This window comes from Nelumbo lutea, chromosome 4, assembly GCF_056320005.1.
Source record: "Nelumbo lutea isolate HS-2025 chromosome 4, American lotus-T2T, whole genome shotgun sequence".
Taxonomy (NCBI): domain Eukaryota; kingdom Viridiplantae; phylum Streptophyta; class Magnoliopsida; order Proteales; family Nelumbonaceae; genus Nelumbo; species Nelumbo lutea.
Window position 1 is genome coordinate 23,122,841 of NC_142687.1, and position 11,449 is coordinate 23,134,289.

At 37.0% G+C, this 11,449-nt stretch overlaps 1 protein-coding gene and 1 long non-coding RNA gene across 2 annotated transcripts; one reads left to right on the forward strand and one right to left on the reverse strand.

Annotated features, from left to right (window-relative positions):
- The first annotated feature begins 1,849 nt into the window (after positions 1–1,849).
- Positions 1,850–10,234, forward strand: LOC148854599 (putative U-box domain-containing protein 42). The gene is made up of 4 exons (XM_088982195.1): positions 1,850–2,422; positions 4,484–5,734; positions 6,337–6,646; positions 8,514–10,234. Exons 1-4 carry the CDS (start codon positions 2,417–2,419, stop codon positions 10,082–10,084), a joined length of 3,138 nt encoding a protein of 1,045 aa, XP_088838321.1. The 5' UTR covers positions 1,850–2,416; the 3' UTR covers positions 10,085–10,234.
- LOC148854600 (uncharacterized) lies at positions 3,167–9,709 on the reverse strand. Its single transcript, XR_016112251.1, has 3 exons — positions 9,606–9,709; positions 3,795–4,067; positions 3,167–3,677 (listed from the first exon to the last, which is right to left on the reverse strand). It is a non-coding gene; the product is annotated as an uncharacterized LOC148854600 (long non-coding RNA).
- Positions 10,235–11,449: the final 1,215 nt, after the last annotated feature.

The following is an 11,449-nucleotide window of genomic DNA, read 5'->3' on the forward strand; positions in this document are numbered from 1 at the left end:
TCAAATTCCTCTGAGTATTGGAGTGTCGTCGGTGCATTGCAATACATCACTATTACTCGACCTGATATCTCCTTTTTGGTCAACAAGGTTTGTCAGTTTCTACAATCTCCAACTGATAAACATTGGTCTACCATCAAACGTATCCTGCATTATCTGAAGAGTACACTCGATCATGGTCTACATTTTTCATCCTCTACTTCCTTACACCTCAATTCTTTTACTGATGTTGACTGGGCCAACTGTCGAGATGGCTACTGTTCTACTGGAGGCTTTGCCATTTACTTGGGTGGTAATCTCATTAGTTGGAGTTCCAAAAAACAACACACTGTTGCTCGCTCTAGCACTAAATCTGAATTTTGATTGCTTGCTAATACAATCATAGAAGTCTTATGGATCCAATCCCTTTTGGCCGATTTAGGCTTCCTTGTCTTACAACCAATAGTCTGATGTGACAACTTGGGTGCTACATACCTTGCTGCAGGCCCAATGTTTCATGCTCGTACCAAACATGTTGAGGTTGACTTCCACTTCCTCCGCGATCAATGCATGCACAACAAACTATCCATTTGGTACATCTGTTCTGAAGTTCAAGTTGCTGATGTCTTCACAAAACCATTGGTTACACCACGTTTTGGTATCCTAGATTGAAGGGGCATATTGGAGATAATCATGTATTCAGTCCTGAATCTAACTTGGATTCCAGTTCCAAATCTAACTTGGGTAAGGATACTAAGAGATAGCTATCTCTTGTAGTTTCAGATTAGCATGATCTCTTGGTTGTACTCTATTTAGAACTCTTACTAATCTAATCTTATCTTGTATGAGACCTATGTAAACTAAAATCTTGTGAACTCTATAAAAACAAGGAACTTCGTTGAACCAAATCAATGAAGTCTATTGTTTTCTCTCATTCATCTTATTTTGTTTTCCATGGCATTATTGTTCAAACTGCAGTCTCTTTGGTTTCCTCCTCATATAGGCCTGTAACAGCTGGGTTTGCCTTCTTTTACTTGTGTATTTTTGGTTTAGTGTTAGCTTGTGTTTGTCCTCTCGGTTCTGTCTTAAAATTTCGGAGGTCTTATGAAGTTTTTGAGTGAGTATGATGGAGAATGGAGACTGTTTTCAATGTTCAGTGCCTTCCATCTCTGTACGTATGCCAGCAGCAGTGTATTTTTATAGGAATGTGGGACAATAGATAGATGGGGGAGACGAGAGCCTCTACTTTACATGACCAGTTTACTGAGAATATGAGGACCCACTTGGTAGAAGATTGTGAACAGTGTCTCCAGTCGATAATTAACAGTGTTTTATTTTAAAAAATAATTTTAATATTTTTAAAAATATTAAATGGCACATGTTATCACCTGATATAGATAACCGAAGGGCTATTAACGGCAGGGGCCTATTAAGACAGTTTATAAAAGTTCAGCTATTGCAAAGACATGACGACTGATTTGAAACAACCTTTAAAGTAATATAGTAAATGGTATTGATTAAGAATATTCCCAAAGAAAAAAATTGGTGATACAGATTCTCTTATTCGTCTGACTCAATGAAAAAAACGATTATGTAATTGGTCTGACTGGGTTGGGAGTAGTTTGCCTAATTGTTTTTGTTTTCCTTGTTGAATGGGCCAATCTTTCAGAGTTGCAGTTAGATGTCTTGAACAAAACTCAAATGAGCATTCATCATTCCACTACCCAATAAAACCTGAACACGAACACGAATACACGATTCCATTTATAATTTTTTAATTCAAAACTTTAAGACGATTTTGACTTTTGGTTGGATTGTTACTAGCCTGTCCATGCTTCATTAAAGAGTCAACAAAAACTATTGTACAACCCTTGGTGCAGCCGATGTGAAATTTCTTGAACAGATGTCAAGAGCCATGGAATTAGAAACAAGAAGATCATTTCAATAACTTCTCTTCTAGTGTCTTCTGGGAGCTGATCTGACTGAGTCAGTTCCTTGAATATATAGTCTCTACCGTACCGAGGAGGTAGTTAGGACAAAAAATGGTCCTCTGATCGAGTAATGGGTCTAGCAGGAGACATTGCTGAATCACTCCAAGAATGCCAACTAGGAACTAGCCCGCGAATGGAGCGTGTCGAAAGAAACATATGGACCCGTTTTGAGTTGAAGATTCATGGGTCGTTCAGAAGGGAGTCTCGCAGTCTCGCTACTTTAATGGGAGGAAGACTTCAAAAATCTGAACGACCCGACTACTGACTTTTGCAACAAGAGATGTCAGTCGCTTTGAATGGGAAAACGAAATGAAGGGTTAGAGGTTATGAATGACAGGCTGCTTTAATGGGTTGATGATCTTCTCTAAGAAAGCTTCCTCAACATGATTAAGGGAAGGAAGTTCGATTCTCCCAGCAGGAAGATCAATTGAGGCAGTAGTTCCAGTTGCATGTCGGTAAGCCATTTTCTTCTTTGCCTTCTCAAATTTTTATGTTTTCATAGTTTTGCAAACAAAATTTGGTCATGCTTTGCTTTGGAGATATGATGCGAAGCTATTGGAGCTTCTAACGAGGTGTCCTTGTTCAGTGAATTCCTAGTCCCTGTCTAACGAGGTGTTTACCATGTTCAGCTTGAACATATAGATTATAGATAAGATAACCCATAACAGCAAGCTTCTTGAGAAGTCGAAGAACTAAAACCAAAGCACCAGTTTTGATCCACTTTAAAAGGAAAAAGAAAGAAAAAAGGAGCATCCTAATCTTGTTAAGGGGTTTGTGAGGTGCTATAATTGCTGCTTACCGTCTGTGGTTTTTGCATTTCAAGTTCGTTTTGTCAGCTTTTGGAATTTACGGTACCCAGGCAACATAAACGATGCTTGCTGCCCATGATTATTGTATTTTAGCCCAACCCTGTGCAAATATGTCAAGTTAGGACAGCTTTGTTGTTGTTGTGTATCACTCTACTTTCCTCTTTTGATGTTGTTTTAGTTTAATTATAAGTACTTGTACCAAAGTCATAGAAGTTATGGCAATTTACCAAATTCAAGTATTCAACAAATTTGGAATTTGTTATGGTATCGGCACCATTGATCTTTTGTTTAGTGTACAGAAAGTGATAAGAAGACAAAGCGTGACATAAGTTCCTTGATAGTCCCCAATTTATCCTTGTGGTCTAGGGTTATCAAGGATCAGTGAAAACCTTTCTTTTGAACTTTTCTGAAAAGGCAAGGTATTGTATTCATTAATGCATCAAAGCAGTACCCCTGTACAATGAGGAGCTGTACAATTGGAGATCACACTAATACCATCACTGTATTCTATTCATCTGTTTTTCTTAAAGGGGTATCAAAGTCAGAAAAAAAAAGAATCATATGGAACTCGCCTGAATAGCTTGTTAACTGATGAACTGACATTGAAGAATACAGCATGTCAACCACTTTCTTAGCCACCGGTTCTTCATCTGTTTCTTTGTTCTTGCATTCCTTTCAGCTCATACACCCTACAATAAAGCCAAAGGAATCATGTTCTAGACAATTCCTCTTCTACTCAAACCCTTGAGCCTTGGTATGCCAACTTCAGCATAAGGCTTCCACTGATTCAGGAAAGCATGTCTGAACTCCAAATAGTCCTAACTACCTTGCCCACAGCTTAGAAGAAAAGCTAAAGTGCAGAAATAGACGATCAACAGATTCTTGCTCCTCAGAACAGAGCCTGCACGTGACATTATAGAAAGTCACTCCCATTTGATGAAAGCTCGAAGAAAACTTATTGATAGAAAAGGGTCAAAGAAAATTTTGTGCACATATAACAGCAAGCAGCAAATCTTACCAGACAACCCAACATGTTTCTGCAATGTGGAGGAACCCTGTGGTCAATCCAGACCATCCATTAGTTGGGGAACTTCTAGGCCAGCCATGCATGCACTCACCAAGTCAAAATGAGCCCTGTACTCCACCTTGCATCACATCTTCTGTGACCATGGTTGCATGCATCTCCCAATGACATATGGACACACCAGCGTTTTAAATAAATTCAAGACAACAAATCCATTGATTTTTTATTTCAAAAACTGCTGTCTCTGTGTTTCATCAGGGGTCACATCTAACAACAATTGCATCAGATTTTTCTTCCCTTGCATTGGGGTTTTACCCAAGTTAACAGACAATATAAAGTTTAAATATTTCAAATTGAAAAAACATCTCTCAAGAAGAGATTATTATGCCAAATGTCAGGGGTTTCAACCTTGGCCATGTCTCAGACACATTCCAACAAAACCTGTCGTATATCTTGTTTTCAGCAATTATATGTACAAAATTTATAAAATTTTAATGTTTATTGTCTATTTCCAGGTATATTCTTTGTGAGTCAGTTTTCAGGGATCTTTGAATCTTTGTGATATGGAGATGCATGTCTGTCTCCAAATTGTATAAGATTTAACCAGTTATTTGAAGTGTAAAATCAAACTTGGGAATAACGCTGTTGTATAACTAAATTAGTTTGTATCTTCTCCACTTCAGCTGGTTGATAATACAAGCCCAAGTGCAATTCTTGGTCAGTCACTCTTGGCATCCATTTCAGAAATCACAGCCTCAGTTGTATGTATAGAGATAGAACGAGAGAACTTCATGGAAGTTGGATGCTACCTTGATCGCACTTCTCCAGCAATAATGGTGTTGCAGACTACTGAGAATACCCCATCAAATGCAAATGAGATTTTACATAATCTATCTAAAAGCATCAATCGTGCGAAGGATCTTCTGGGGAAATGCCAAACTGAATGCCATTCTATTCCATATACAGAAGTCAAAACCATAATAAAACAGCTGGAGGGAGTTGTAAAAGACATAGGTGAAGGACTGAGCTTAATACCATCTTCAACATTCAAGGGCCAAGAATATGCAGAAGCTGCAGTACGGTCTCTTTCAACTGAGATGCAAAATGCTCAGTTTGAAATTAGTCCAACTGAAATCTCAGAGACCAAAGAGGTAATACAGGTCCAGCCTCTTTCAAAGGAGATACAAAATATTCACTTTGAAATTAATCGAAATGAAATATCAGAGACCAAAACAGCAGTACAGGTTATGCCTTCGGAGCATTTACCAGAGAGAGAACCCACAACAATGGAAACTGACCTTTACCCCATCAATGTTGAAATTTATGTTGATGAACCTCAGTCATTTGATACAGAAAATCTCACTGAATTCTCTGGAGGCACGAGTTCTAGTAATCAACTGATCTCTGAAAACAGTAGCAACTTGTCTATGAAAACATTGCCACAAGTGGCTGATTACATTGAGCCTCTGTATGAGGCCTTTTTCTGTCCACTTACACAAAAGATTATGGATGACCCAGTCACAGTTGGAAGTGGTGTGACATATGAGAGGAGGGCTATAATAGAGTGGTTCAATACATTTGAAGATGGTTCTGATGTGATCTGCCCAACAACAAGGAAGAAACTAGCAAGTAGAAATGTGAAAACCAATATAGCTTTAAAGAAGGCAATAGAAGAATGGAAAGAAAGAAATGAAGCATCAAGGATCAAGGTTGCTTGGGTTGCTTTGTCATTGGCCAGCTCAGAAAATATGATACTTGAAGCATTAGAGGATTTGAAGCATCTCTGCCAGAGAAAACAACAGAACAAAGTACAGGCACGTAATGCTGGAATGTTACCATTACTTACTCGGCTTCTGGAGTATAAAGACAGGAACATTAGGTGTGCAACATTGGAGACATTACGGTTACTGGTGGAGAAAGATGACGAGGGAAAGGTTTACTTTCTCCCCCCTGAACTCATATTTTACCCTTATGAAATTCAGCACACATTTTGTAGATTAAATAAGTGCTTTTCTTGTTCTTATTTACACATGATAATATGATATATAATATACAAGTTTTACAATTTTAGTGTATAAACATTTATTCCTACACCCTTTATATTAGATGGAAGTAACCATTTTCAAATTTCTATAAAGAGCCACCCCTTCAATTATGACATTTAGTTGCAAAGATAGATGGGAATATTGGCTTTGTTGGGACCAATATACCTGACATTTAGAAGAGAGCCATGCATGATATGTTCACTCTACAGTTTTAAAAGTTTTTCAAGCTTGCCACTGGTTGATATTGTGTGGGTATAAAACCTCCACTGCCTAATTTATCTTTAAGTTCCTAATTTTCTTGTCTAGGTAGTTTGAGCTTTTCCTGTTTACCAGGACGCATATCTTTGTTCTACAGTACAGAAAGAAGAAGAATGTTATGTAGCTGAACAGGATTGTTGATTGATCAACCAAAAAAAAAAAAATAACAAACTTGAATTTGGAAAGTTATTTCCTACCAACACATCCTAGTTTGTTTTGCACTATCTGTGTAGGATACAATTGCACAGACAAAAGCAATTTCAACAACAATGAGAATGCTGTCAAGTGATTATCTTCCAGAAAAACATGCATCTTTGTTGTTCTTGCTTGAGCTTTCAAGGACTGAATCACTTTGCAAAAATATTGGATATGATACCGGGGGCATTCCAAGGCTGATCATAATGAAATACAACAAGTCTTTTGATGCATTTGCTGCAGAAAAATCAGATGAAATCCTACAGAACTTGGCAAAATATCCAAAGAATATTATCTGCATGGCAGATAATGGCCTCTTAGAACCACTATTAGACCACCTTATTGAAGGTATGACATCACATCTTCCTCTCTCATAATGATCAGTATCTTTTTTTTTTCTTTACTTACCTGCATGTGCAGAGATCATGGAAATGTAAATTATATTCCTCCACTTGGATTTCCTCTCCTGCTTCTGTTTTCCTAGAAATGGCAGTCAGAATTTTGATATGATAGCTTAACATTCATGATCCCTGATGTAGATATATGCATCTGCAGCTCTAGAGAATGTAATAAAGTTCTTTCAGATTCATCAAAATTTACAGGGTACGTTATGGTAGAGTGTTCATTTGGTGTTCACAGATATTGCATGGATTAGGCATGTTCCTTGCATTTGTCTCAGTCAAGTTCTTGAGCTCTGATGCCTATCTTATGGGGACTGATCTTTCCTAAGTGGAAAGAGAATAAAGGATCCATAAGCCATCTGTACTCAGTAGCAGTGTATAGTTTAAGTGATACCCATACTTCCCCTTCAATCATAGCACTGCTGCTTGATTATATCATTGGATTCAGTATTTTAAAAGCACAAGGCGCAAAAAAAATAAAAAATAAAAAACAAGGGGCAATTTGCGCCTGTGGCATGTGCCTTTTTGAAGCAAGACACAAAAGTACAAAAAAAAAAGTCAGAAAATCAAGGTTCAAAGTATCGATACGCCTCTGTGTATTGGTACTTTGAGCCACACGGAAATATGATTTTTTTATTTTTTTTTAAATTTGGTTTTTGGGGAGTTTAATACCTATATTTTTCATTAGAAAATAGTGGGGTCCCGAAACACCAGTAAACAGGCATATCAGGACCCAAAAGATACAATACGATATGCCCGATATAGGGCGTATTGTATCGATTTTTTGAACCTTGCAGAAAATTCAAAAAATGCCAACAAATTGCAAAAAAAAATCAGAAAATATTAAACATAATATTAATAAAAAATATAAACTTAAGTTTTGAAATAAATGTTTTAAAAAACCTATTGTGTAAAATTAAATTACATAAACATAACATGTAAAGAACATTCAAATGAAAATTTAAAAATAAAATCAAACATATAAAACATTTTCAAGCATGTAAAACCCACAATCTCTTCTTTCCTCAATTGCATTATTTTAAGTAGCTAATGTAATGTAGAACATATTGTATTACTGATTCTACAAGCCACCTTTGTACCAAGCCCCTCGAGGCAAGCCCAAACAAATCCATGTTAAGGTCTTAAATTTTTAATTCTCACCCAAAAAATAATGATTTTATAATTTTAATTGCCTTTTAAGAAGATATTTTTTTAAGATGAACGAAACAAAAAAGCATGAAAATCTAAAAAGGCACAGGCTAAGGCACAAGACACATCAGGCGCATGTGTGTGCCTTTTGAAAGTGTTGTGCCTAACACCTAGGCAAGGCACATGCCCTAAAATGCGCCTCCATTGTGCACCTCAGGTGCGCCTTTTAAATCACTGGATTGGACTAGTTAGAAAAAGTCTTTTTAGGAGGTCTATATCCATTACATGACAAAGGGGTTATGTCTCTTGAAAAGTTAATTATGTCACTTTCATGGAAATGCTTCTAATGATGATTAAGGGAATCCATAAGTGGCCAACCCTTTAAGCTTTCTAAGATAGATTCATGTCTCTACGCCTCCAGGCTGCTATTCTTGTGAGGATTAGAGATTAAGTTCTGTTAGTCTTTTTTTCAACACTGAACGAAATTTGCTGTAGCACTACTTTTATGTGCTCAAGGAATGCATTACTAAACCAGGCACTTAAGTAAGGAACTGAGGTTGTGGACAGTGTTGTTGTATGACTAGATGATATTTCTCTGCTTCAACTCAATTGTGCATCAAACAATATCCTAACCACTGCTATTTCCTTAAAATAAATTTAAACAGGAAATGAAGAGATGCAGGTAGAGATGGCAAACTACCTTGGGGAAACTTTTCTTGAGCAGCAGATCAGAACGTACGCAGCAGAGAGAACCTCTTCAGTTCTGATTAAAATGGTACAAAGTGGAAACTCCCTAAGAAGGAAGGCAGCATTCAAAGCCCTAGTTCAGATCTCATCGTACCACCCAAACGGCAAAACACTTGTCAACGCTGGTGCTCTGCCTATCGTGGTTGAAGAGGTGTTCACAAGGACAATCTTCAATCAGTGCATGGATTCCAAGGAAGAAGCTTCTGCAATCCTTGCAAACATACTTGAGTCTGGTCATGCTCCAGAGAATCTCCAAGTCAACACCCATGGTCACACAATGGAATCAGTCTATGTTGTGTACAGCATCATCAGTATGCTGAAGAGTTCTTCCCCTGATGAACTCAATCTCAACCTCATCAGAATCCTTCTATGCCTAATGAAGTCTCGTAAGTCAACAACAACCATTGTTTCTGTTGTCAAAGAGACTGAAGCTAGCTACGACCTAATTGAATTGGTCAACTCCCCACATGATAAACTTGGAACCACATCAATTAAATTTCTCACGAAACTCTCACCCTACATGGGCCACACACTTGCTGAAAGACTCTGCAAGACCAGTGGTCAACCAGAGAACCTAATCAAGAACCCAACTGAAATAAATCAAATCACTGAAAAAGATGCAGTTTCAGCCAACTTCCTAGCAAAGCTTCCCTGCCAAAACCTAATGCTTAATCTAGCCCTCCTCCACAAGAACACAGTCCCCACAATCCTAGAAATAATCAATGATATCCAAAGGAATGGAACAAGAACAAGAAAGTTTGCATATTCATACCTAGAAGGCCTAGTAGGTATTCTTGTCAGATTTACGACTACACTATATGAACCTCAAATACTATTCCTGGCAATAAACCTCAACCTCACATCAGTTTTTACAGAACTACTCATGACAGTGGAAAGTGATGAAGTACAGAAACTATCAGCAATTGCGTTGGAAAATCTTTCGTCAGAATCAATAAATCTATCAAAACCACCAAAACTTGAGAGATCCAAGCCTACAAAGTCCTACTTACCCAAGTTTCTATCATCCCATCCATCAAAGGGTAGGAGTTTACAAGCATGCCCAGTTCATCGAGGGGTTTGTTCTTCAAAAGCCACCTTTTGCTTAGTTGATGGGAAGGCTGTGGAGAGGCTGCTGTCTTGTTTAAACCATCAAAATGTTGAGGTGGTTGAGGCTGCACTGTCAGCTATTCGTACGTTGCTGGATGACAAGGTTGATGTGGACAAGAGTGTGAGTTTGTTGAATGGAATGAATGCCATTCAACATGTTTTGAATGCTCTGAGGGAGCACAGACAAGAAGGCTTGCAACAAAAATCTTTCTGGGTGATTGAGAGATTTCTGACAAAAGGTGGGGATAAGTCTCTTTCTGATAAATCAGAGGATAGGTTACTGCGTTCTCTATTGCTGAGTGCTTTCCATCACGGGGACATGGATACAAGGCAGATGGTTGAGAAGATTTTGAGGCATTTGAATAAGATCCCCAATTTCTGAAGATGTTTTAACATGTATACTGCACTAACCTATATCTAAGTACTTCACCCATCCCATTCTAATTCCATATGAAACATCTTTCTCCTTTTTCTCCCTTGTCATGGATTATCAAAGAAAGGTAATGAGAGAGGTTGAATTGATATAGTGATATATCTCCATTCTCTGAATCTTATAATTAGATCTCAACTATACCCTAATACCTATTTCACTCACTATTAATTTATATGAATATATTTTATCTTGGTCCGACTTGTTTTAAAACCTCTTATCTAAAAGAAATTTGTTTGCGAATCTAATTTTACATTTAATCTTTTCAATTTCATGGATTAGTATTATGTCGTAAAAAAATCAACATGAACTACATGCTCAAAAAATAGTTGATCAATTCACCCATGAAGAGGAGCAACTGCTACAAACTTTTCTGACGTCTCATGAATACTTTTTCACCATACCAAATTTTCTTTACCACTTTTACCATGGTTCCCTGGTAAATAAGAACATTTTGCATTTTCGGACCAAATTAACCATATTACTTATTGTTAGGATGCAAGTATGAATGAATGGTATGGGATAAGAGAGTCAAAGCAATTATGTATAAGATTGGCCCACAGCAAGGTTTTAAAACTGATTCGGATTGAAACCGTTCTGGCACCAGTTTTTGGGTTGACGGTTTGACTGTTTGGTTTCAACAGTTGGTTTGTTTTAGTTTAAAAAATAAAATATGAAAAGTAATTAAAATAAAAAGGTCAAAAACCATTGAAGGGTTGACGGTTTAACTGCCTGAATCAGCTGGTCATATACCAATTCAATGATTTTTGGTCAAGGATCGGGTTTAGGGTAAAATAGAACCAATTTTATGGATGATTTTGAGCCGAATGGTCCAACCCTCCAGGTAAATGGCAATTCAAAAACACAAGTCCACAACCTAATAGTTTAAGTTTTTAGGTTAAAAGATGGTACAATTATTATGTGTAATTATTCTGTTTCAATCAAAATCTAGATATTTGTATCTTTAAAATAAAATTAAATCCACTGATACACACCAAACTCTATTGGCTTTATTATATTAAATTAAAGGGTAAGTTGCTGAAATCTCCCCCATAAGTTTGGTAATTACAATTACATCCCTTGAACTTTTTAACATTGTTGCAAATAGATACTCTTTGTTAGAATCCTCTAATAAGAGCCACAAAAAAATGTCCAAAATACTATATAGTAATTGTGGAAGCTGATTTCTGCAGGAAAAGCAATACAAACTTTATGACCAACAACAGATAAAAGAGTTTTTAAAATTGCAACTTTAATCAATTAATATGAAGTGAAATTTTGGAAAATGAATCAATTTTAGAAAAGAGATTGGAAGGG

Bases quoted from the DNA above. Each gene is read 5' to 3' on its own strand.
- LOC148854599 (XM_088982195.1), top strand. The intron at 5,735-6,336 runs GTTTACTTTCTC...CTATCTGTGTAG, and splicing joins AGAAAGATGACGAGGGAAAG to GATACAATTGCACAGACAAA. The intron at 6,647-8,513 runs GTATGACATCAC...AAATTTAAACAG, and splicing joins ATTAGACCACCTTATTGAAG to GAAATGAAGAGATGCAGGTA.